At 50.0% G+C, this 21,874-nt stretch overlaps 3 protein-coding genes across 12 annotated transcripts in view; 1 reads left to right on the top strand and 2 right to left on the bottom strand.

Annotated features, from left to right (window-relative positions):
• Positions 1 to 2,955: 2,955 nt before the first annotated feature.
• On the bottom strand, positions 2,956 to 8,242 carry LOC133473666 (gastrula zinc finger protein XlCGF57.1-like). 2 transcript variants are annotated; one of them, XM_061765259.1, is made up of 3 exons: positions 8,103 to 8,242; positions 7,795 to 7,955; positions 2,956 to 5,967 (listed from the first exon to the last, which is right to left on the bottom strand). In XM_061765259.1, the coding sequence occupies exons 2-3, from the start codon at positions 7,949 to 7,951 to the stop codon at positions 4,421 to 4,423; spliced, it is 1,704 nt and encodes a 567-aa protein (XP_061621243.1). In that variant the 5' UTR covers positions 7,952 to 7,955; positions 8,103 to 8,242; the 3' UTR covers positions 2,956 to 4,420. The 2 variants fall into 2 exon arrangements, with proteins under 2 accessions (XP_061621243.1, XP_061621244.1); XM_061765260.1 differs by having other exon boundaries at positions 7,795 to 7,914.
• Positions 8,243 to 9,589: 1,347 nt separating this feature from the next.
• LOC133473675 (uncharacterized) lies at positions 9,590 to 20,115 on the top strand. 4 transcript variants are annotated; one of them, XM_061765281.1, is made up of 6 exons: positions 9,592 to 10,151; positions 18,323 to 18,426; positions 18,488 to 18,806; positions 18,882 to 19,188; positions 19,276 to 19,475; positions 19,554 to 20,115. In XM_061765281.1, the coding sequence occupies exons 3-6, from the start codon at positions 18,595 to 18,597 to the stop codon at positions 19,573 to 19,575; spliced, it is 741 nt and encodes a 246-aa protein (XP_061621265.1). In that variant the 5' UTR covers positions 9,592 to 10,151; positions 18,323 to 18,426; positions 18,488 to 18,594; the 3' UTR covers positions 19,576 to 20,115. The 4 variants fall into 4 exon arrangements, with proteins under 4 accessions (XP_061621269.1, XP_061621265.1, XP_061621267.1 ...); XM_061765283.1 differs by lacking the exon at positions 9,592 to 10,151 and adding an exon at positions 16,889 to 18,246; XM_061765285.1 differs by lacking the exon at positions 18,323 to 18,426 and having other exon boundaries at positions 9,590 to 10,151; positions 18,578 to 18,806.
• LOC133473665 (gastrula zinc finger protein XlCGF28.1-like) overlaps positions 11,466 to 21,874 on the bottom strand; it is a 12,257-nt gene continuing 1,848 nt past the window's right edge. For 4 of the 6 annotated variants that reach the window (XM_061765254.1, XM_061765258.1, XM_061765256.1 and 1 more), the window contains 2 exons: positions 20,301 to 20,456; positions 11,466 to 15,410 (listed from right to left, as the gene is read on the bottom strand). In XM_061765254.1, the coding sequence (XP_061621238.1) occupies positions 14,080 to 15,410; positions 20,301 to 20,427 (1,458 nt within the window). In that variant the 5' untranslated portion in view covers positions 20,428 to 20,456 and the 3' untranslated portion in view covers positions 11,466 to 14,079. Of the gene's footprint in view, positions 15,411 to 20,300; positions 21,259 to 21,874 lie in introns of those variants that run through there. The other 2 variants (XM_061765255.1, XM_061765253.1) reach the window with 2 other exon arrangements.

Raw genomic sequence — 21,874 nt, 5'->3', positions numbered from 1 at the left:
AACACACCTGACACCTTCCTCCACCCGTTTCAACCTGCTTGGACCCGTTTCTTCACTTCCTGACCACACTCCCCATTGCTCTGGACGGTCGACCCCAAGTATTTCAAGTCCTCTACCTTTGCAATCTCTTCTCCCTGTAGCCTCACTCTTCCCCCACCACCCCTCTCATTCATGCACATATATTCTGTCTTACTTCGGCTCATCTTCATTCTGTCACGTACGTGGTTAGGGCGAAAACGAGGAACGCAAGGCAAGAGCATGGTGGACCCAATTGCAGGGAAGCAGGGAGGCAAGGCAGGAGTGCGGGAATCTCAAAATAATATTTAATCACAATGATAAAAACAACTGGCGACTATGACATGGCAAGACGTGACAACGACAATGAACCGACAAGAACTGAAAGAAACCAGGGAACTAAATACAAACAAATTGACGAGACAACGAGGAACACCTGGACAAGACACGAGTGGCTGGAGAGAGCTGATTGGTCGACACAAAGAAGACGAGAACAGGTGGACACAACAACCTAATGAGCACACGACAAACATGGAACACAGGAAAACATGGAACAAAACTAAACACAACCCAAACCAAAACACAGACCATGACAGTACCCCCCTCTAAAGGAACGGATCCCAGACGTTCCCCAAACAACAACCAAAAAGTCACCAACCCAGGGTGGGCGGAAGGGGGCCTGGAGGAGGGTACAGAGTCCACCCCTCAGGTTAGTCTGGTGGCCATCCAGGCCACCCGAGGTGAGGTGCTTGGCTGAGCGGTTCAGGAGGTCATCCAGGACGCCAAGCACCAGGGTCTTCACAGGGCCATTCAGGCGGACGGCCACGGTGCAGAACCCAATGTTAATGCAGGGGCCAGGCAATAGGGTTGGGTGGCGGCCGCTGGACGAATGCCACCGGAGCGGGGTCGGGTGGCGGCCGCTGGACGAGCGGCGCCAGAGCAAGGACGGGTGGCGGCCGCTGGACGAGCGCCGCCGAAGCGGGGTCGGGTGGCGGCCGCTGGACGAGCGCCGCCGGAGCAGGAGCCTGGCGCAGCTGCCGAGGAGCAGGAACGGGAGCCTGCCGCAGTTGCCGAGGAGCAGGAACGGGAGCCTGCCGCAGTTGCCGAGGAGCAGGAACGGGGCCTGCAGTCGCTTCCTCAGCCTGCCGCCATTGAGGTTTGGGAGTAGAGGGTATGGGAGTGGAAGAGTGCACAAGGTCTCGGGAAGGTGAACTAGGAAAAATGGCTGGTACTGAACATGCAGTGGTGGAGGCCCAGCGGCAATGGTGGAGGCCCAGCCGGCAGTGGTGGAGGCCCGGCCAGCACTAGCAGTGATGGAGGCCCAGCTAGCAGTGGTGGAGGCCGAGCCAACAGTGGCGGAGGCCCAGCCAACAGTGGCGGAGGCCCAGCTAGCAGAGGTGGAGGCCCAGCTGGCAGTGGTGGAGGCCCAGCTAGCAGTGGTGGAGGCCCAGCTAGCAGTGGTGGAGGCCCAGCTAGCTAAGGTGGAGGCCCAGCTAGCAGAGGCGGAAGCCCAACCAGCAGAGGCGGAAGCCCAGCTCGCAGAGGTGGAGGCCCTGCCGGCAGTGGTGGAGGCCCGGCCAGCAGTAGCAGTGATGGAGGCCCAGCTAGCAGTGGTGGAGGCCCAGCTGGCAGTGGTGGAGGCCCAGCTCGCAGAGGTGGAGGCCCAGCTGGCAGTGGTGGAGGCCCAGCTGGCAGTGTTGGAGGCCCAGCTCGCAGAGGTAGCTGGGCCTCCATCACTGCTACTGCTGGCCGGGCCTCCACCACTGCCGTCTGGGCCTCCACCACTGCCGGCTGGGCCTCCACCACTGCCGGCTGGGCCTCCACCACTGCCGGCTGGGCCTCCACCTCTGCGAGCTGGGCTTCCGCCTCTGCTGGTTGGGCTTCCGCCTCTGCTAGCTGGGCTTCCACCTTAGCTAGCTGGGCTTCCACCACTGCCAGCTGGGCCTCCACCACTGCTAGCTGGGCCTCCACCACTGCCAGCTGGGCCTCCACCTCTGCGAGCTGGGCCTCCACCACTGCCAGCTGGGCCTCCGCCACTGCTAGCTGGGCCTCCATCACTGCTACTGCTGGCCGGGCCTCCACCACTGCCGGCTGGGCCTCCACCACTGCCGGCTGGGCCTCCACCTCTGCGAGCTGGGCTTCCGCCTCTGCTGGTTGGGCCTCCGCCTCTGCTAGCTGGGCCTCCACCTTAGCTAGCTGGGCCTCCACCACTGCTAGCTGGGCCTCCACCACTGCTAGCTGGGCCTCCACCACTGCCGGCTGGGCCTCCACCTCTGCCAGCTGGGCCTCCACCACTGCTAGCTGGGCCTCCATCACTGCTACTGCTGGCCGGGCCTCCACCACTGCCGGCTGGGCCTCCACCTCCAGCAGTAGCAGTGATGGAGGCCCAGCTAGCAGTGGTGGAGGCCCAGCTGGCAGTGGTGGAGGCCCAGCTAGCAGTGGTGGAGGCCCAGCCAACAGTGGCGGGGGCCCAGCTAGCAGTGGTGGAGGCCCAGCTAGCTAAGGTGGAGGCCCAGCTAGCAGAGGCGGAGGCCCAACCAGCAGAGGCGGAAGCCCAGCTCGCAGAGGTGGAGGCCCAGCCGGCAGTGGTGGAGGCCCGGCCAGCAGTAGCAGTGATGGAGGCCCAGCCGGCAGAGGTGGAGGCCCAGCTAGCAGTGGTGGAGGCCCAGCTGGCAGTGGTGGAGGCCCAGCTGAACGGCATGACCAGGTAGTCGAAGTGTCCGAGGGGGGGTATTGAAAGTGGTCTTCCATTCATCCCCCTCTCGGATACGGATGAGGCGGTTGACATTTCGTAGGTCCAATTTGGATGAATCGCAGAGGGGTTCAAATGACAGCAGTATGTTAGGACGTGTTCATGTGCTCTTTTTTGTGCACTCGCCAAATTGAATCAAATCAAAGAGCTGCCAGTGGAGGAGAATCAAGATAAAGAGACTTTAAGGCTCGACGTTTTTCTTGCTTTATTTGGTATAAAAGGCACTGAGAAAAAACACGGACATTACATTTGTGTGTTCATTTAAGTTTAAATGTGACAGTGTCAGATGTGATTGGTGTTGAATAACATTTTATTTCGACATAGATTTTTTTAAATGGACCTGTTTGTGTCATGCACCAGCAACTGCAGCCTCCCCCGGGCGCAACCGCCCGAGGCCGTTCCAGGTGTGTGTCCCTCGCTGCGTTACACCAACATTGCTGCTTCCAATCATCATTACAAATTGCCCTCTCAAACAAATGTGGTCTTGTTGGTTGATTTGTGTTTCTCCCTGTTTTTCCACCCCGTCTCCTCAGACAAGGCCTTCAACCCTGTTCCTCGACCTGCACCCGATCATGACACCAAGAGACGGACCTGCTCTCAACCCCAGGAGACGTGGATGGAGGCAGAGCCGCAGGATGTGGGGCCGTGGCCGGGCGACGCCGCCGCCACTTGACGAGCAGCTCTCGTGGCACAAAGTGACGTCGTTTTGTTTGGCTGTGCTGCTCAGTTGTGAGTTAGCTGTGCTTATGTTCCGTAACAAGGCCCATTTACCACTCCGGCGTGCAGTTAGCAAGCTAACGACGTTGTCGCCCCGAAGTATGGCTCCTTTTCAAGTGGTGCATATGGATTTTATTGAATTGAATAAAGTAGGGCAAGACAAATATTGCCGAGTTCTGATTGATGTGTTTTCAAAATGGGTTTGAAATTGTTACAGCAAATCGCCCAGATGCTATTACTGTGGCAAAGGCATACAAGAACTGAAATAGTGTGACTGAACTACTCGACGTCCACGTCTAGTTGATTTTATGCTCTAAAAGGAAGAATGACTAGAGCTCATAGCTGGAAAAATTAGACTTTACTTCAAATTCGGCAACATTTGCACAATCGACAATGTCCCAGATGACCGCACTCCTCGCTTGAAGTCTCGGCGCCCTTTGCGCAACGCTCATTGCACCGGACTGTTGCAATATTAGTCTTTCGAACTGCTCTAAGTGCTCGAGGACTCTGCATCTTACCAGATAACTAGCAACCCTTTGCTGATCAGTGACTGTTTTTGTTTTTGTCAATGTCTTTCTGTCTCCAAAGTGTTCTCTGTCAATTGACTGTCTTGTTGTCATACTAAAGCGGCTCCAACTACCGGAGACAAATTCCTTGTCCCTGGCAAATAAAGATGATTCTGATTCTGAGGATGTGGTACAATGTTTACATTTAAAAAGATTAACGACTCAGGCCCGATGGCTGACCATCTGTTCTAAAAGGAGCAAAGGGGAAGGCGACGTCGGGAGACTTTGGAGCGCTGAGAGAGCGACGGCTTCCCCCTTTTGCAAAAGAGAAGTCCCGATTCAGGTTGTGTCCTTTGTCTCCAGTCCCTGTCGATTTACAGAATAATCCTGACCAAACTCCACCTTTTTGTAAGTCAGTAACTACTAGGAATTACTTTTGAGATGAAACATTTGCATTTTCATTCAAAGCATCAGGATCGCTGCTATTCTCACCGGCACACTTGTGTGTCTGAACCTGATACTTATAAGAGAATCTCTGGCCACAAACTGCGCAGGAAAAGTGTTTCTCACCAGTGTGCGTTCTTGTGTGCGTTATTAAATTTCCCTTTTCAGAGAATCTTTGACCACAAACGGCGCAGGAAAACGGTTTCTCACCACTGTGGGTTTTTCGGTGTCTTATCAAGTGTCCCTTTTCATAAAATCGTTGAGCACAAACGGCGCAGGAAAACGGTTTCTCACCAGTGTGCGTTCTTGTGTGCGTTGTCAAACTTCCCTTTTCAGAGAAGCTTTGGCCACAAACGGCGCAGGAAAACGGTTTCTCACCAGTGTGGGTTCTTGTGTGTTTTGTTAAGTTTCCCTTTTCAGAGAATCTTAGGCCACAATCTGAGCAGGAAAACGGTTTCTCACCAGTGTGTCTTCTTGCGTGACATCTTAGGTTTCCTTTCTGAGTGAATCTTTGATCACAAACTGAGCAGGAAAACGGTTTCTCACCAGTGTGGGTTTTTGTGTGTCTTGTCAAGTGTCCCCTCACAGAGAATCTTTGGCCACAAACTGTGCAGGAAAAAGGTTTCTCACCAGTGTGGGTTCTTGTGTGTATTTTTAAACTTCCCTTTTCAGAGAATCTTTGGCCACAAACTGTGCAAGAAAAAGGTTTCTCTCCAGTGTGGGTTCTCGTGTGACTTCTTAGGTTTCCCTTGACAGAGAATCTTTGACCACAAACTGAGCAGGAAAAAGGTTTCTCACCGGTGTGTGTTCTCGTGTGTATTTCTAATTTTCCCTTGACAGAGAATCTTTGACCACAAACGTCGCAGGAAAAAGGTTTCTCACCACTGTGGGTTCGTGTGTGTTTTTTTAAGTTTCCCTTCTGATTGAATCTTTGACCGCAAACTGAACAGGAAAACGGTTTCTCACCGGTGTGGGTTATTGTGTGCTTTTTTAAACTTCCTTTCTGAGTGAATCTTTTGCCGCAAACTGAGCAGGAAAACCGTTTTTCTCCAGTGTGCGTTCTCACGTGTTGCTTCAAAATGCTCTTGTTGGCAAGTGTTTTCCCACACTGAGAACATTTCCACCGTTTGTTTTCGGTGTGACCATCATCATCGGTGTGAGGAGAGCGTGACGTCGCGTCGTCACTATCTGACAGCGGAGCTAAGAGTCCGTCTGCTGGTGATCCTCCACAGTGGTCTCCATCACCTTCTGTTGTCATGGGTTGACTTGAGCTGGTGCTCGGAGGCTCCGCCCCTCTGGTCTCCTCACTGTGACCTGCAGCTTCACTCTTCAAAGGGACACCAGTCGATGGACACTTGGTGGCGATCTCCTCCTCTTCCTTTTTGATGTGGGCCCATGTTTCTTCCTCCTCTTTTTTAATCGAAATGGGCTCCTCTTCCTCTTTGATGTGGTGGACCTCTTTGTCCTCCACTTCCTCTTTAATGCGAGGGGGCTCTGGACCCTGCTTCTCAGTACGAAGATCTTCAGTGATATCTGCAAGACACAAGAAGACAGACATGTTTTGGGAAATCTTTTCTCATGTTGTGACTTTGTCATGTATTATGGTTTAGATTTCTATTTGAGGTTAATGTGAACGCCTGAGGAGTTTGATGTATTGGAAATAAAATTGGGCAAGTCAACAACAATAAAATGTGAAAAAGCGTCAAACAAAATTCATAAAAACAAGTATCAATAAAGGTAATGCAGTGGACTCCGGTTTGGCACTTGCAAATTTTTCTGTGTAGGTTTTTTATGTAACAGTGGCCTCTTGTAAGCATAATTTCAGACGTAAATTCAAAAATATACAGTTCAAACTAATTTTATAAAGCCTCACTGCATTCATCCCAACATCGCCGTTCGTAAAGTTCGTAAACTCAGCTTCGTCTTCTTGGCTTGGCGAAGCTCGTTTTCCTGCTTCCTCCCCTTGCGAACCGTGGATTCGTTGATCTTGAATTCTCTCGCGGCTGCTCGATTCCCATGTTCCTCCGCGTGACTGATAGCACGGCTCAAAGACCCCTTATGAGGACTTGGTTTTCCCTTGCCCGGACGCGGGTCACTGTGGTCCCCCTCTGGAGCCAGGCCTGCACCCATGGGGCCTGGCCGGGCACCCCCTTCCCGTGGGCTCACCACCTGTGGGAGGGGCCATAGGGGTCGGGTGCAGTGCGAGCTGGGTGCTGGCCGAAGGCGGGGACCTTGGCGATCCGATCCCCGGCTACAGAAGCTGGCTCTAGGGACGTGGAATGTCACCTCTCTGGCAGGGAAGGAGCCCGAGCTGGTGTGTGAGGTCGAGAAGTTCCGACAAGATATAGTCGGACTCGCCTCTACGCACAGTTTGGGCTCTGGTACCAGTCCTCTTGAGAGGGGTTGGACTCTCTTCCACTCTGGAGTACCGAGCAGGTGTGGGTACACTTATTGCCCCTCGGCTTGGCGCACGTACGTTGGGGTTCACCCCGGTGGACGAGAGGGTAGCCTCCCTCCCCTTTCGGGTGGGGGGGGGACGGGTCCTGACTGTTGTTTGTGCCTATGCACCATCTTGGAGTTCACGCACCAACAAGTCAGAGAGCTAAAAGAAGACAATGCTGGACTTCAGTCAGCCATGAAAGCGATGACAACGGAGGTAAAAGTTCTCAAGAAAGAAAACAATAACAAAACTCCTGGACTTGCATCTGCCTCACAGTTCTGAGGACCGGGGTTCAATCCCCGGCCCCGCCTGTGTGGAGTTTGCATGTTCTCCCCGTGCCCGCGTGGGTTTTCTCCGGTTTCCTCCCACATCCTAAAAACATAATTGACAACTCTAAATTGGCCGTAGGTGTGAATGTGAGTGCGAATGGTTGTTTGTTCGTTTGTGCCCTGCGATTGGCTGGCAACCAGTTCAGGGTGGACCCCGCCTCCTGCCCGATGACAGCTGGGATAGGCTCCAGAAAACGGTTGGCTGGATGCTGGACTTGACAGGCATGCGGGATAACCTCATCTTTTCTGGCATTCCTAAGAGTACACCTGATAATCCAGAGGCTCAACTAAAAAAAAAAACTTTCGACAGCGCTGAAAATCCCGAAGGAGACACTCGCCAACATCACCTTCCGCCGAGTACACAGACGAGGAGGACCGCGAGCAATCGTCCAATCATCGCCAAGGTCCTTCTTGATGTGTACAACATTTAGGCAAAGGGACGACAAACCTTTTATCCGCCCCTGCCGCAGACCCACACAGCACACATTATTGGATGTTAATAATGTTCTGTTAAATGCATCAGCAAATGGGGCCTGTAAATAAAAACAGGAATATCAATAAAGTTAGGATGCTTGCGACAAGTGAGCCCACCTGTTGGAGGCCGCAGATCGACCGCAGCGTCCGGTCGTTGACCTTTTGGCCCCTCGTCCTCTTTCGGGCCCCGAAGTTCCTCGTCGTACTCCGCCGTCCCCCTCGCGCACATTTTCCGCTCTGCGTCGGAGGGACGAGACAGAAACATGGCAGACATTCTTCTACGAAAGGATTCAGAAATCAGATGAGGATAATAAGAACAAAAAGGACAATTTACAAAGCAATATTTTTTTAAGTATCTCAGAAAAACAAAGCTGGTAGAATTTAGTTGTTGGAGTTTCTTTTTTTTTTTAAAGTGAACACTTCACCTGCCGTCTCTTTGTTAGCAAGCTAAGCTAGGCTAAGCTACGCTAGGCCGAGCAGCTTCAAGGTGCACGAGGCGACTCCAACCGGACGCGAAGATGGCACGAATGACGTTTTCGTCCGCTAAAGTCGCGATCAGGTTGCGTCAAGCGTCGAGGATTCCCAACATTCGGTCCCAAATTCGGCAAGATTTGCTGAAGCGCATTCGAGCCTCGCCGCGGCATCGCGAGATGTGAAAGGAGCCGTATTACCCATGATCCTTTGGGGGCGGAACTATTTCAAGCGACAGAACAGAACAGCGCCAAAAGTGGCAAGCCCAAACACGAGACTCGGGACAACGGAAGTACTCAATGGCCAGACTTCTCAGTTCCTCAGAAGGCAGAAAGTCGTGCTGCGTCATCAGAAACTATGGACACTGTGGTGAAGTTTTCGCTCTTATTTTGGAGCGCAGCACCGGAAGTAGGGAGGTGATACACTTCTTCTGACTTTTTCAAAAAGCATCACTATGCAAGCAGAGCGTGGTGAACGGTGTGATTATTATGAATCAACATTTAATAACAGTTTACCGCTTCAACCGCTTTGATGCTCACATCTTGTGTGGTGCTGAAAAGCGACACTCATGTCACTCTCCACTTCATATTTTGGGGGGATTTTATAAAATAAATATTGAAGCCATGGTCCTCAGCCGGAAAAGGGCGGCGTGCCCTCTCCGGGTCGGGGATGAGATCCTGCCCCAAGTGGAGGAGTTCAAGTGAGGTGAGGTGAGGTGTTCGGTGAGGTGTTCCGGGCACGTCCCAGCGGGAGGAGACCTCGGGGACGACCCAGGACACGCCAGAGAGACTACGTCCTTCGGCTGGCCTGGGAGCGCCTCGGGATCCCCCTGGAAGAGCTGGATGAAGTGGCTGGGGAGAGGGAAGTCTGGGCGTCCCTGCTAAAGCGACTGCCCCCGCGACCCGACCTCGGATAAGCGGTAGAAAATGGATGGATGGAATACACTTTTGTTCACTTTTTTTTCCACGGACGACTTCATAGGAGAGGCAAAATAGGGCTGGCCTCGCCGCTGATCGATGTGAAGTTTTGGTATAAGCTAACACAATGTGTTCTATCACTTCTGGACATAATCCAAAATAATCACATCCTTCACCAGACTTGCTTTGTGTTGCTTTTTTAATTCAGTCAGAAGAAGTAGATCACCTCCTCCTTGTCCCGAGTCTCGTGTTTTGGCTGGCCACTCACGGCGCGTGCCACGCACGCACTCTCCGACCGAGGGCGGCCAGACGGTGAAGATGGAGCCGGCCGTCATCAAGCCGCCTGCAGCCTCCTCGTTGTCTTGACAGCCCTCACTGGGCTCCAGGCGCTGTTCTGTCGCTTGGAATAGTTCTGTCCCAAAGGATCATGGGTAATACATCTCACGAAAACATCATTCGAGCAATCTTCGTGTCCGGTTGGAGTCGTCTCGTGCACCTTGAAGCTGCTCGGCCTAGCCTAGCCTAGCTTAGTTTAGCTTAGCTTGCTAACAAAGAGACGCGTTTGAGATCCAGCAACTAAATTCTATCAGCTTTGTTTTTCTGAGATACTGAATATCGTTATTATTGTTATCCTAATCTGATTTCTGAATCCTTTCCTAGAAGAATGTCTATAATGTTTCATCACAAATATTCTCATTAAAATTCAATCATTTTAATGAGAATATCATTAAAGTTATTTATGGGGTGCCATAAAGAATGGAAAAAGAAGTTCTCAAGAGAAAGATAAGTAAAAACAAAAATTAACCATGTCAGTGAGTGGAGAGTGCAATAATAATAATAATAATAATAATAATAATAATCTGTCTCACTATTGTTCTGATGTGGTTTTCACCCCTGATCCCCTTGTCTGTCCCCCCCCAAAACCCTTTTCTGTCTGGTTGCATTTTCAATAAACATCAGAATAATTTTTCTAAATATTTATTTATTCAGGAGTATTTCAAAGTCCCCTGTTGCACAGCAAAACTGTTCCAGCACAAAGGCAGAAAGATCCACCATTCTGCAAGGACACACAGCTGAACAGGACAGGTAAAAGAATCAGAATCAGAATCGGAATCATCTTTATTTGCCAAGTATGTCCAAAAAAACCACACAAGGAATTTGTCTCCGGTAGTTGGAGCCGCTTTAGTATGACAACAGGCAGTCAATTGACAGAGAACACTTTGGAGACAGAAAGACATTGACAAAAAAAATAGTCACTGAGCAGTAAAGGGTTGCTAGTTATCTGCTAATGCCGGTACATTATTTTTATTTTATTTTGAATTTTTTTGACAATTGTGCAAAAAGATGCAGAGTCCTCGAGCACTTCGAGCAGTTCGAATGACTAATATTGCAATAGTCCAGTGCAATGACCGTTGTGCAAAGGGCGGCGAGACTTCAAGAAATGTATGAATTTTAAAGTGACTAGTCGTGCGATAATCTGGGACAATGTTGATTGTGCAAATGTTACAGATACTACTCAGTCGATTGTGCAAATGGTGCAGATGCTACTCTGGCATGAGTGGCCACTATATGCAAATAGTGCAGCACGGCGAGACAACTACAGTGAGTGCACGAGTAATACATCATTGGCCCCACAGAAATGTGACAACGAACTCAAGTCAAAAATAATTGCCAGCATGTTGTCATGGAATTGGAGGTCAGGTGTTTAAGAAGTTGATCGCAAGAGGGAAGAAGCTGTCGGAATGTCTGCTTGTTCTAGTTTGCATTAATCGGTAGCGCCTACCTGAGGGAAGGAGCCGGAAGAGCCGGTGACCGGGGTGCGGCGGGTCCGAGAGGATTTTGCACGCTCTTGTCTTAGTTCTGGCAGCGTGCGAGTCCTCAAGGGTGGGTAGGGGGGTACCGACAATCCTTTCAGCAGTTTTGATTGTCCGTTGCAGTCGGAGTTTGTCCTTTTTTGTAGCAGCGCCAAACCAGACTGTGACGGAAGAACACAGGACCGATTCGACGACCGCTGCGTAGAACGGTCTCAGCAGCTCCCGTGGCAGGCCGTGCTTTCTCAGAAGCCGCAGGAAGTACATTCTCCGCTGGGCCTTTTTGAGGACGGAGTTGATGTTGGTCACCAACTTCAGGTCCTGAGAGACTGTGATTCCCAGGAACTTGAAGGTCTCGACGGTTGACACAAGGCAGCTGGACAACGTGAGGGGCAGCTGTGGCGACGGATGCCTCCTGAAGTCCACGATCATCTCTACAGTCTTGAGCGTGTTCAGCTGCAGGTTGTGTCGGCCGCACCGCAGCTCCAGCCGCTCCAGCCGCTCCGCTTCCTGTCGATATGCAGACTCGTCACCGTCCTTGATGAGGCCGATGAATAAAATAATAAAAAAATAAAATAACAAATACAAATAAATTCAAAAACAAAACAAAAGAATACTCATCTATTAGAAGAGCCAAGGGGTGACTTTGGAATTGCGGAACATTTGAACGTCCATGTATAGTTTGAGTCACTGATGGTGTCGTGGTCCACTCGCCTGACTTTGGTGCGGGCAGCGTGGGTTCAGTTCCCACTCAGTGACGGTGTGAATGTGAGTGCGAATGGTCGTCCGTGTCTACATGTGCCCTGCGACTGACTGGCGACCAGTTCGGGGCGTGGTCCGCCTTTCGCCCGAAGTCAGCTGGGATAGGCTCCAGCGCCCCGTGACCCTAACCAGGATAAGCAGTGTTGAAAATGGATGGATGGATGTTTAGTTTGTCCACAACCAGTGAGACTTTCAGACAAAGACTTTCTGCTGGAAATGTTCACATTTGGCGATGATTGGATGATTGCTCACGGTCCTCCGAGCCTGTGTACTCGGTGGAAGGTGACGTTGTCTCCCTCGGGATTTTCAGCGCTGTCGACGAAGTTTTTTTTTGTTGAGCCTCTGGATTATCGTGTGTACTCTTGGAAATTCCAGAAAAGATGAGGTTTTTAAGTCCAGCATCGCTTCTCGAATTGGTTGTTGTTGTTTTCTTTCTTGAGAACTTCTACCTCCGTTGTCATCGCTTTCATGGCTGACTGAAGTCCAGCATTGTCTTCTTTTAGCACTCTTACTTGTTGGTGCGTGAACTCCAAAATGGTTTTGAGCTCCTCAATCTCCTGGTATAATAGATCCCTGTGAGCACCCGGAAGATGGCCGTTCCTCCTGACCATATTTGGAACCCCACCCGCCTGCTGGCGCCTCACAGTCTAGCTAAGCTCACACCCGGTACCCTTATCTTATCAGATGCAAAACAGTCCTCTTTGCAGACCGGGACGCCTGTTGTGAACCCAAGACAGGTTGCTGTCTGGGCGGAGAAGGAAAACCCGAATAAACGTACAAATGGCTGAAGGAAGTCCTTTGATGTAGAACCTCAAAGAAAAAATGGTTGGCTTGAATACAGATCTCCAAACATTTGGACATCCGTCTGCGGTCACGTCATACGCATACCATCGATTCCCCGGGTCTGGTGTCGAGTGTGAAACGGGTGGAAAAACTCGAGACGATTTTGAGGCAACGAGTCCTCAAAAGTGAACCATCTGTTGGCAATGCAAACGGATACTGGCAGACATTTTGAACCAAAATTATTCCTGTTTTTGTCGAGCAGATTTTTCACACGTGGGGCCTCATTTGAAAGAGGGGTCAAAGAGTTCATTTGTAAGACACACAAACGTTAGATTTACTCGGCAGATTCTGATCGAGTAACGGTTTATTCAAACTGCAGATTATGCCATATAAAATATCTGTCTGTGTATTCTGTCTTTAATTTCTGTCATATATCACAAGAACAACAGCTAGTACCCCAAAATTATGTTCAATCATGCATTTAATGTGGTGAAAAATCACAAATTTATTAGGGTGTCATCATTAAAATCATACACAGCGGGCGAGTGCCAGATCCTTGCAAGTGTCACGCATGAACCTACGAAACGTGGCTTAATGTCCCAAAACTGTCAATCATCACCACAATTTATGAGGACATCTTGACTCATGGAACCTCTGGAACGATTACAATGATCGGCCCAATATTTGAGATTTTACGGATCAGATAAGATCAAATCGGAGCAGCTGCACTTTTGGGACATTAGGCGACGTAAAGGGTTTCGCCGGGAGACCCTCGTCATGGGTCACCTGACGTTATGACAGCCAGCCAAAGTCCACGTCTGTCACACAATGCCGCCTACAGAAACGTCTTTGTGATCTATACATACATTTGATCTTTTCACACATATAGACGTATACTATACGTTATGTGGTGCAACCAATTCAAAATTGAGCTGACGTATGAGGAAATGAATCTGCAAAATTTACATCATGTGGGATGACGTGGCTGTCTTCTTTCCTCAAGGAGGCATTTCAACGCTGCATTTTTTTTTTAGACAAGTTTTACAAATATATATTCACTGTCACTATTTTCACTTATTATTGTCTACAAAATACACACAGACACTCTAATACGGGCAAAACGGACACCGTGGAAAGCATTGACGTTCAATGAGGAAAGGGAAACGGCGCCTGCTTATGTGTCAGGCTGTGACACATAAATGTGGGGGGGGCAAAATCTGAGACAGACAGACATTTGTGAGTCCAGAACTGTGGAATAGGTGCCCATGTTCTCACCATTAACTACTCCTTTTAAGTATTTTGGCAACAGTGCTAATTCTCAACACTTGCCCGCGGGAGGCTTTTAGAAAATATGGACAACAAGATAGATACAAGATACAAGATAGATACCCTTTACTGCTCAGTGACTGTTTTTTTTTTTTGTCAATGTCTTTCTGTCTCCAAAGTGTTCTCTGTCAATCGACCGTCTGTTGTCGTACAAGAGCGGCTCCAACTACCGGAGACAAATTCCTTGTGTGTTTTCTTGGACATACTTGGCCAATAAAGATGATTCTGATTCTGAAAAAGCTGGTACACAGAACACAAGAATGGAGATTTTGGGAAGTCTGTAAAATAGGAATTACTTTTTTATATAAAACATTTACGTTTTCATTAAAAGCTTATTGATCACTGCTGCGCTCGCCAGCACACGTGTGTGTCTTAACCCCATCCTTATGAGAGAATCTCTGACCACAAACTGAGCAGGAATAACGTTTCTCACCGGTATGTGTTCTTGTGTGTTTTATTAAATCTCCCTTCTGAGTGAATCTTTTATCACAAACTGAGCAGGAAAAAGGTTTCTCACCAGTGTGGGTTCTTGTGTGTTGTTTCAAATATTCATTGTGAGTGAATCTTCTACTACAAACTGAGCAGGAAAAAGGCTTCTCACCGGTGTGGGTTCTTGTGTGTTGTTTTAAATATTCCTTCCGAGTGAATCTTCTACCACAAACTGAGCAGGAAAAAGGTTTCTCACCGGTGTGGGTTCTTGTGTGTTTTTTTAAACTTCCCTTCCGAGTGAATGTTTTACCACAATCTGAACAGGCAAAAGCTCTCTCTCCAGTGTGGGTTCTTGCATGCATTTTTAAGCTTCCCTTTGCGGAGAACCTTTGACCACACTCTGGGCAGGCAAAGGGTTTCTCACCAGTGTGGGTTCTTGTGTGTATTGTTAAGGATTTCTTATGACGGAATCTTTGACCACAAACTGAGCAGGAATAAGGTTTTTCACCAGTGTGGGTTCTGGTGTGTATTTTCAAGGTTCCCTTATGAGGGAATCTTTGACCACAAACTGAGCAGGAAAAAGGTTTTTCACCAGTGTGGGTTCTGGTGTGTATTTTTAAGTGTCCATTCTCAGAGAACCTTTGACCGCAAACTGAGCAGGAAAACGGTTTCTCACCAGTGTGGGTTCTTATGTGTATTATTAAGGTGTTCTTATGACGGAATCTTTGACCACAAACTGAGCAGGAAAAAGGTTTCTCACCAGTGTGGGTTCTCACATGTTGTTTCAAAATATACTTATAAGCAAATCTTTTCCCACACTGAGAACATTTCCATTGTTTGTTGTCGTCATCATCAGTGTGAGGAGAGTGTGACGTCACGTCGTCGCCATCTGACAGTGGAGCTAAGAGTCCGTCTGCTTCTGATCCTCCACAGTGGTCTTCTCCATCACCTTCTGTTGCCATGTGTCGACTTGAGCTGCTGCTTGGAGGCTCCGCCCCTCTTCTCTCCTCACTTTGACCATCATCTTCACTCTTCAAAGGGACACCAGTCGATGGAAACTTGCTGCTCTCCTCCTCTTCCCGTTTGATGCGGGGCCACGCTTGTTCCTCTTCTTTGTTAATCGAAATGGGCTCCTCTTCCTCTTTGATCTGGTGGACCTCTTCGTTCTCCACTTCCTCTTTAATGTGAGGGGGCTCTGCCTCCTGCCGCTCAGTACGAAGATCTTCAGTGATGTCTGACAAGACGACAAACACACACATCACATGGTTTAGATTTAGATTTCAGGTTAATGTGAAAGCCAGATGAGTTTTAGATATTGTAAATAATGAAATTGGCCAGGTCAACAACAACAACGTCTCTCTCATAATATACTGAGAGAGAAGAGCAATGGATAACACACAAATATTGGACAAACACGAAAAAAAAATAGGGTAACACCTCTTATAAAACTCTGCTATATAGCGGGACCGTGAATCAAGTACTGTGATATAGCGTAGGATTACTGTATCTGTATTCCGTGATGAGTTCCAGGGACTCGTTGTTCCCGGGTTGGGACTCCTTGTTTCTATGCATCCCGGGACTCACATTGTCTCAAGTGTAAAATGATCTATGTTATGAATAAATAAAATGATCCACATTTATAATTCAGGTTAATATGAAAGCCAGATGAGTTTGATGTGTTGGAAATAAGACAATTGGGCAGGTCAACAACAAGAAGTGTAAAATAATAAAGTTCATAAAAACACAACATTATCGCTGCACCTGTTTTTATCTTGTTCTGCACATCCCAAAAACATGCATGGTTGGTTGACTGAAGACTCAATTGCCCATAGGTGTGAATGTGAGAGTGATTGGTCGCCTCTCGCCCAAAGATAGCTGGGATAGGCTCCAGCATGCCCGCAAACCTTGCGAGGATAAGCGGTATGGAAAAATGGATGGACCCTGAATTCAACATGTGCTATTATGGGATATCATGATATCTGCTAAAACTACTGCCCCCGCAACCCGGGGGCAGGGAAGCCCAGACTTTCCTCTCCCCAGCCACTCCTTCCAGCTCTTCCGAGGGGATCCCGAGGCGTTCCCAGGCAAGCCGAGAGACGTAGTCACTCCAGCGTCTCCTGGGGCGACCCCGGGGTCTCCTACCGGTGGGACATCCCCGGATCAGCTCACCAGCTCACCTTTCGGCTTAGCTCCTTCTTTACCACATCGGACCGATACAATGTCAGCATCACTGCAGACGCTGCATCGATCTGCCTGTCGCTCTCCTGTTCCATTCTTCCCTCACTCGCGACCAAGACCCCAAGATATTTGAACTCCTCCACTTAGGAAAGGATCTCATCCCCGACCCGGAAAGGGCACTCCACCCTTTTCCGACTGAGGACCATGGTCTCAGATTTGGAGGTGCCGATTCTCATCCCACCCGCTTCACACTCAGCTGTGAACCGCTCCAGTGAGAGTTGGAGCTCATGGCCCGATGAAGCCAACGGAACCACATCATCTGCAAAAAAGCAGAGATGGAATACTGAGGCCACCAAACTGGACCCCCTCTGTGCCTCGGCTGCGCCAGGAAATTCTGTCCATAAAAGTGCTATTTGACTGGTGAACTAGACTTAAACGTCACTAGCACTTAAATTGGATTGGCGCAAACAGCGCCCAATGCTCATGTGCTAAATATTTGCTAAATAAGCAATAATTGATGAATTAAAGTAGCAAGCGACATTTCGATCATTGTAACGGAGGAAAAGTACTGTTACTTCTGAACAGCATAAGCGGCGGAAGATTTTACCCAAACGCAGGTCCCGAGCGCACAGGCGGAACCTCAGGCCGATGCACTCGCGTATGAGTAATATTCAGAAATGACATCTGTTGGGATGATGATCTTTTTCGGAAATATCATGTTACTTTTACGCCAGAATGGGACGCACACCTTCCAAAAAGTTCAACTTTTGTCTCTTCAGACCACAGAGTATTTTCCCAAAAGTCTTGGGGATAATCAAGATGGCGTCTGGCAAAATTGAGATGAACCTTTTTCCTCAGCAGTGGTTTTCGTCTTGGAACTCTGCCATGCTTTCTCTTTCTCTTATGGCGGAGTCATGAACACTGACCTGAACTGAGCCAAGTGAGGCCTGCAGTTCTTTGGATGTTGCTGTGGCGTCTTCTGTGACATATTGGATGAGTCCCCGTTGCGCTTTTGGGGTAATTTTGGTCGGCCGGCCACCCCTGGGAAGGTTCACCACTGTTCTACGATGTCACCATTTGTGGATAACTGCTCTCACTGTGATTCGCTTGGATTCCCAAAGCTTGAGAAACGGCTTTTTAACCTTTTCCACACTGATGGATCTCGACAGCAACACTTTTCTGAAATCATCAGTAAGAACTTCAACCACAACAAAACTGAGATAGTTGTTTTTGGCAATGACGAGAAGTGCTGTTAGTAAATACCCGGAGTCACGCTCTTTAAAAACCAAAGACCAAGTCCGAAACCTTGGTGTTCTGATAGATTCCGACCTGACTTGCAACAGTCATATCATATCAAGGACTAAAACTGCCTTCTACCATCTGAAGAACATATCCAGAGTGAAGGCTCGCATGTGTCAAGCAGACCAGGATTAGCTCATCCATAATTTTCTCTCAAGTAGACTTGACTATTGTAATGGTCTTCTGACTGGACTCCCTAAAAAGAGCATGTAGGCTTGTGTGGTCCAGGGTGGAGGAGACCCCGGGTGCTGGCAGCTGGTGCTCAGCGAGCGTGCGCTCCAGTTTGGTCAGTACCGGGGCCGGACCTTCAAGTGGCTGCTGAGCAATGACGTGGGCTACGCCTGCTCCATCCTGGCCTCTCACCAGAAGGAGCGGGACGGCGGAGACACGTCACAGTCGCCCCCGGCTCGGAACAAAGACGCCCTGCTGGCATCCTGTTCCCGGACATGTCCCTGGCCGTCCGCAACCGCATGATGCTCATGGGCGCGCCGGTGGTCAGGGAGATGGATGACAAGCTGCCGGGGTTCGGGGAGTACCGCCATGAGACCTATCGCTTCCTGTACAACTCCCCCGGCGAGTAGCATCGATCCGAAGTAGTCTTATTGCCTGTGAAAAATGTCATTCACCAAAATGAGGGAGGTTAGGTTCAATGAAATGATCCTATCCTAGATACGTGGCACGGATGAGGAAGACCAAGGTGTTCCAGGGCTCGCGGTTGCACTCCTTCCAACAGTACATCCTGGGCCCAGACAGACAGGCCAAGTACAACGCAGGTAAACGTGGTCATCATAGAGACCGTCATCATTATTAAAAATGATTGTTGACACTTTACAGGAGAGGGTGAGCCGTCTGACCAGCAGCTACCGGAAGCCGCCGCAGAAGTCGAGTCTCAGCGTGAGTGAATTTAATGTCTCTACTGCGTAGTCTGAGCGCCGCACAAGATGTGGGGGTTGAAGCTGGCCTGCCCCCACTGCCGGCTCCGGCTGACCGGAGGCGGGCTGTACCGGACCGTGCGGCGGGTGCTGGACCTCCAAGATTGGTACTACCTGGAGTGCGACGGCTGCCGCCGGAAGTACTCGGCCTGGGAAGAAGCCATCATCCAGCAGATGAGCATGTACCAACAGCTGAAGTTCCCGGCCGTCCTCACGTACAAGTAAGAAAGGAACCGAGCGAGCGGTGGTCGTCGGCTCAGCCTCGCACATCGCCGCATCACTTTGCTTCCCGCTAGGTTGGCCTGCGACTTGAAGGTGGTGCACAGGCTGAAGGAACGCTCGTTGGGCAACTCCGTCACCAGCCTGCGACGGAAAATCCAGGAGGGGCACACCTTGGAGTGGCTGAGGCCCAGTTGGGAGTACCTCTCAGTGGTGGAGCAGCTGGGTGTTCCCACCGGCGTTCTAGGGTGCATGCGCCCTGTGCCCCGCACAGTCTGGTTTCTGCCCGCCTTCGTCAGGGCGGTGATTCCACACCTTCCTGAGAACAAGGACCGCATCGCGTCGGTCTTCGGGAGCTTGCTGAAGATGGACTCCACCAAGAAGGTACGTAGTCGTCCGAGGGTGCGCGTCGTTTCCATTGCCGCCACGCCACCCGCTGCTGACACTCACCCCGTGCCTTTGCTCTTACAGATGGCCAAGAAGCTTGCGGGGGCGGCCGCCGGAACCGCCGCCTGGGTCACCAACGTGGGCAACGAGCACGGGCAGGTGCTCATGTCCGTGCTCACTGTCGCCGAGGGCGAAGGGCTGTCGAGCGGACCGATGCGGGACAGGCCCTGCCTCATCTTCTGTACGTGGACCGCGACTGCTGCTGCGCCACCGGGAAGGGCAAGGTAGGTGAAATTGATTCTTCGGCGCGCAGGCTCTTTCGCGTCCCACTCTAACGCTCTCTCTTTTCCCACGTGCCTTAGGTCGGCGATTGGAAGGATCTGATGGCGCGGCTGGACGTGTGGCACCTCATGCGGCGCTTCGCCAGGGGGGTGACCACAGACGTCCACATCCTCTACGGTCCCTTCATGGACAGGCTGTCCCTGGCCATCTTCGAGTGGGACGCCGAGGACAGAAACCTGCTGAGACGGGCCAAGCGGCCGACCGGTCACTCTTTCGACCAGGGAGCTGGCCCGACACTGCCGTCGCCGCACCAGAGGGGCCGAGGAGACGGAGCGGCTCATCCGGGAGGTGCTGGACCACTTCTGGGAGGCCAAGGATACGATGGGCACGGCTCTCCTCGCCCAGGCCAGGACTTGGCACATCTGGGACACGCAGCGCTAGCACGTGGCCTGCATCCAGGACCCGCCCGGCATCCCCATATACACCAAGGTGGCGGAGGTGACGAGAGGTGGCATCAAGCGTCCGATATTCAAGTGCGCGCGAGGCTCCACTTCCCTGGAGTGCTTTTATTTTTGTTTTTTTGTTTTAATTTATCTATCCACAGATCCGTTCGATTTTTTTAAATCTTATATCCTATCGTGATTCATTTTGATGGCCTCTCATTTATATACACATTATAGACTCGTTTTGATCGCCACCACACCGGGGACGGGGACCGCTGCCGTCCTAATGTAGGCGCGCTCGGGCTAGCTCCGCCCCTATCAGACCCACATAGTACACATTATTGGATGTTAATGATGTTATATTAATGCAACAAGTGAGCCAACCTGCTCCGCGCGGCACAGTCGGAGGCCGCAGATCGAACGCGGCGACCGGTCGTTGACCTTTTGGCTCCTCCTCCTCTTTCGGGCCCCGAAGTTCCTCCTCGTACTCCGCTGTCCTCCTCGCGCACATTTCCGCAATAGGTTGGGAGGGATGAGAATCTGACATCAATCGCAACAAGAAAAAGATGGAGGACATTATTACATTGTAGGTGAAACAGTGCATTATCTCAAATGGCAAAATCACCAAAGTCAATAAGCGGAAACCGTCGAACTTGTAATTAGGCATTGTACGAGACATGAGACAAAAAGAAGACAACACATTCCTAACACAGTGAGAGAAATTTTGTTTGAACATTTTGCAGAATTCAGAATTCAAATAATAATAACGATTTAGAAAATAATTGTTCCCGGGTATCATTTCTATATCTCAGACAAACACAGCTGGTAGAATCGAGTTGCTGGTATTTGATGCGTGTATGTTGAAAGTACATTTTAGTGTCAGTATTCGATCTTGTGGTCCCCACTCCTTACCGGTAGGTGCCGGAAAGAAGAACACTTTACCTCCCGCTTGATTTGTTTTGATCACAAACGCGTCTCTTTGTTAGCAAGCTAGGCTAGGCTAAGCTAGGCTAGGCCGAGAAGCTTCCACGTGCACGAGACGACTCCAACCGGACGCGAAGATGGCACGAGTGACGTTTTTCGGCCACGAAAGTCGTGATCGGGGGCGTCAAGCGTCGAGGATTCCCAACATTCGGTCCAAATTCAAATTTGATCTGCTGAAGCGCGGTCGAGCCTCGTCCCGCCTTCTTCTTCTTCTCCGCCTGCTTCTTCTTCTTCTCCGCCTTCTTCTTCTTCTTCGTCTTCTCCGCCTTTTTCTTCTTCTTCTCCGCCTTCTTCTTCTTCTCCTCCGCGTTCTTCTTCTTCTTCTCCGCCTGCTTCTTCTTCTTCTTCTCCGCCTGCTTCTTCTTCTTCTTCTCCGCCTTTCTTCTTCTTCTCCGCCTTCTTCTTCTTCTTCTCCTCCGCGTTCTTCTTCTTCTCCTCCGCCTTCTTCTTCTCCTCCTTCTTCTTCTTCTCCTCCGTCTTCTTCTTCTCCGCCTTCTTCTTCTTCTTCTCCGCCTTCTTCTTCTTCTTCTCCGCCTTCTTCTTCTCCGCCTTCTTCTTCTTCTTCTCCGCCTTCTTCTTCTTCTTCTCCGCCTTCTTCTTTTCCGCCTTCTTCTTCTTCTCCGCCTTCTTCTTCTTCTCCGCCTTCTTCTTCTTCTCCGCCTTCTTCTTCTTCTCCGCCTTCTTCTTCTTCTCCGCCTTCTTCTTCTTCTCCGCCTTCTTTCAGTGTTTTTATGAAGGTTGGCAAGAAACTTCCCAGTCAATTACCGCCACCTACTGGTATGGAGTGTGGCTCGTTGTAGCTTTTCAGCTATTTCCTTAAAACAATTATATAAATTGAAATAAAAAAAAAAACAAAACTATAAAAAAATATATCCATCTATCCTAGTAATAATTGTCCTCATATTCTACTGCCGCCTTCAACAAATGTAGAATTCGACTTTTCCTATTTTCCAGTATTTTTACGACTTCCAGTC

The sequence above is a fragment of the Phyllopteryx taeniolatus genome, unplaced genomic scaffold, assembly GCF_024500385.1.
Source record: "Phyllopteryx taeniolatus isolate TA_2022b unplaced genomic scaffold, UOR_Ptae_1.2 contig_34, whole genome shotgun sequence".
Taxonomy (NCBI): domain Eukaryota; kingdom Metazoa; phylum Chordata; class Actinopteri; order Syngnathiformes; family Syngnathidae; genus Phyllopteryx; species Phyllopteryx taeniolatus.
The sequence above is the reverse complement of the archived record's forward strand: the minus strand, read 5'-3'. Positions and strand labels throughout refer to the sequence as shown.

What these genes read in the sequence shown, in the direction of transcription:
- LOC133473666 (XM_061765259.1), bottom strand. Translation starts at nt 7,951, where the DNA reads ATGTCTGCCATGTTTCTGTCTCGTCCCTCCGACGCAGAGCGGAAAATG. An exon ending in CGATCTGCGGCCTCCAACAG is followed by an intron (nt 5,968 to 7,794) that starts GTGGGCTCACTT and finishes TGTGTCTTGCAG; the next exon opens with ATATCACTGAAGATCTTCGT.
- LOC133473675 (XM_061765285.1), top strand. Translation starts at nt 18,595, where the DNA reads ATGTGGGGGTTGAAGCTGGCCTGCCCCCACTGCCGGCTCCGGCTGACC. An exon ending in CCGGCCGTCCTCACGTACAA is followed by an intron (nt 18,807 to 18,881) that starts GTAAGAAAGGAA and finishes GCTTCCCGCTAG; the next exon opens with GTTGGCCTGCGACTTGAAGG. An exon ending in AGATGGACTCCACCAAGAAG is followed by an intron (nt 19,189 to 19,275) that starts GTACGTAGTCGT and finishes TTGCTCTTACAG; the next exon opens with ATGGCCAAGAAGCTTGCGGG.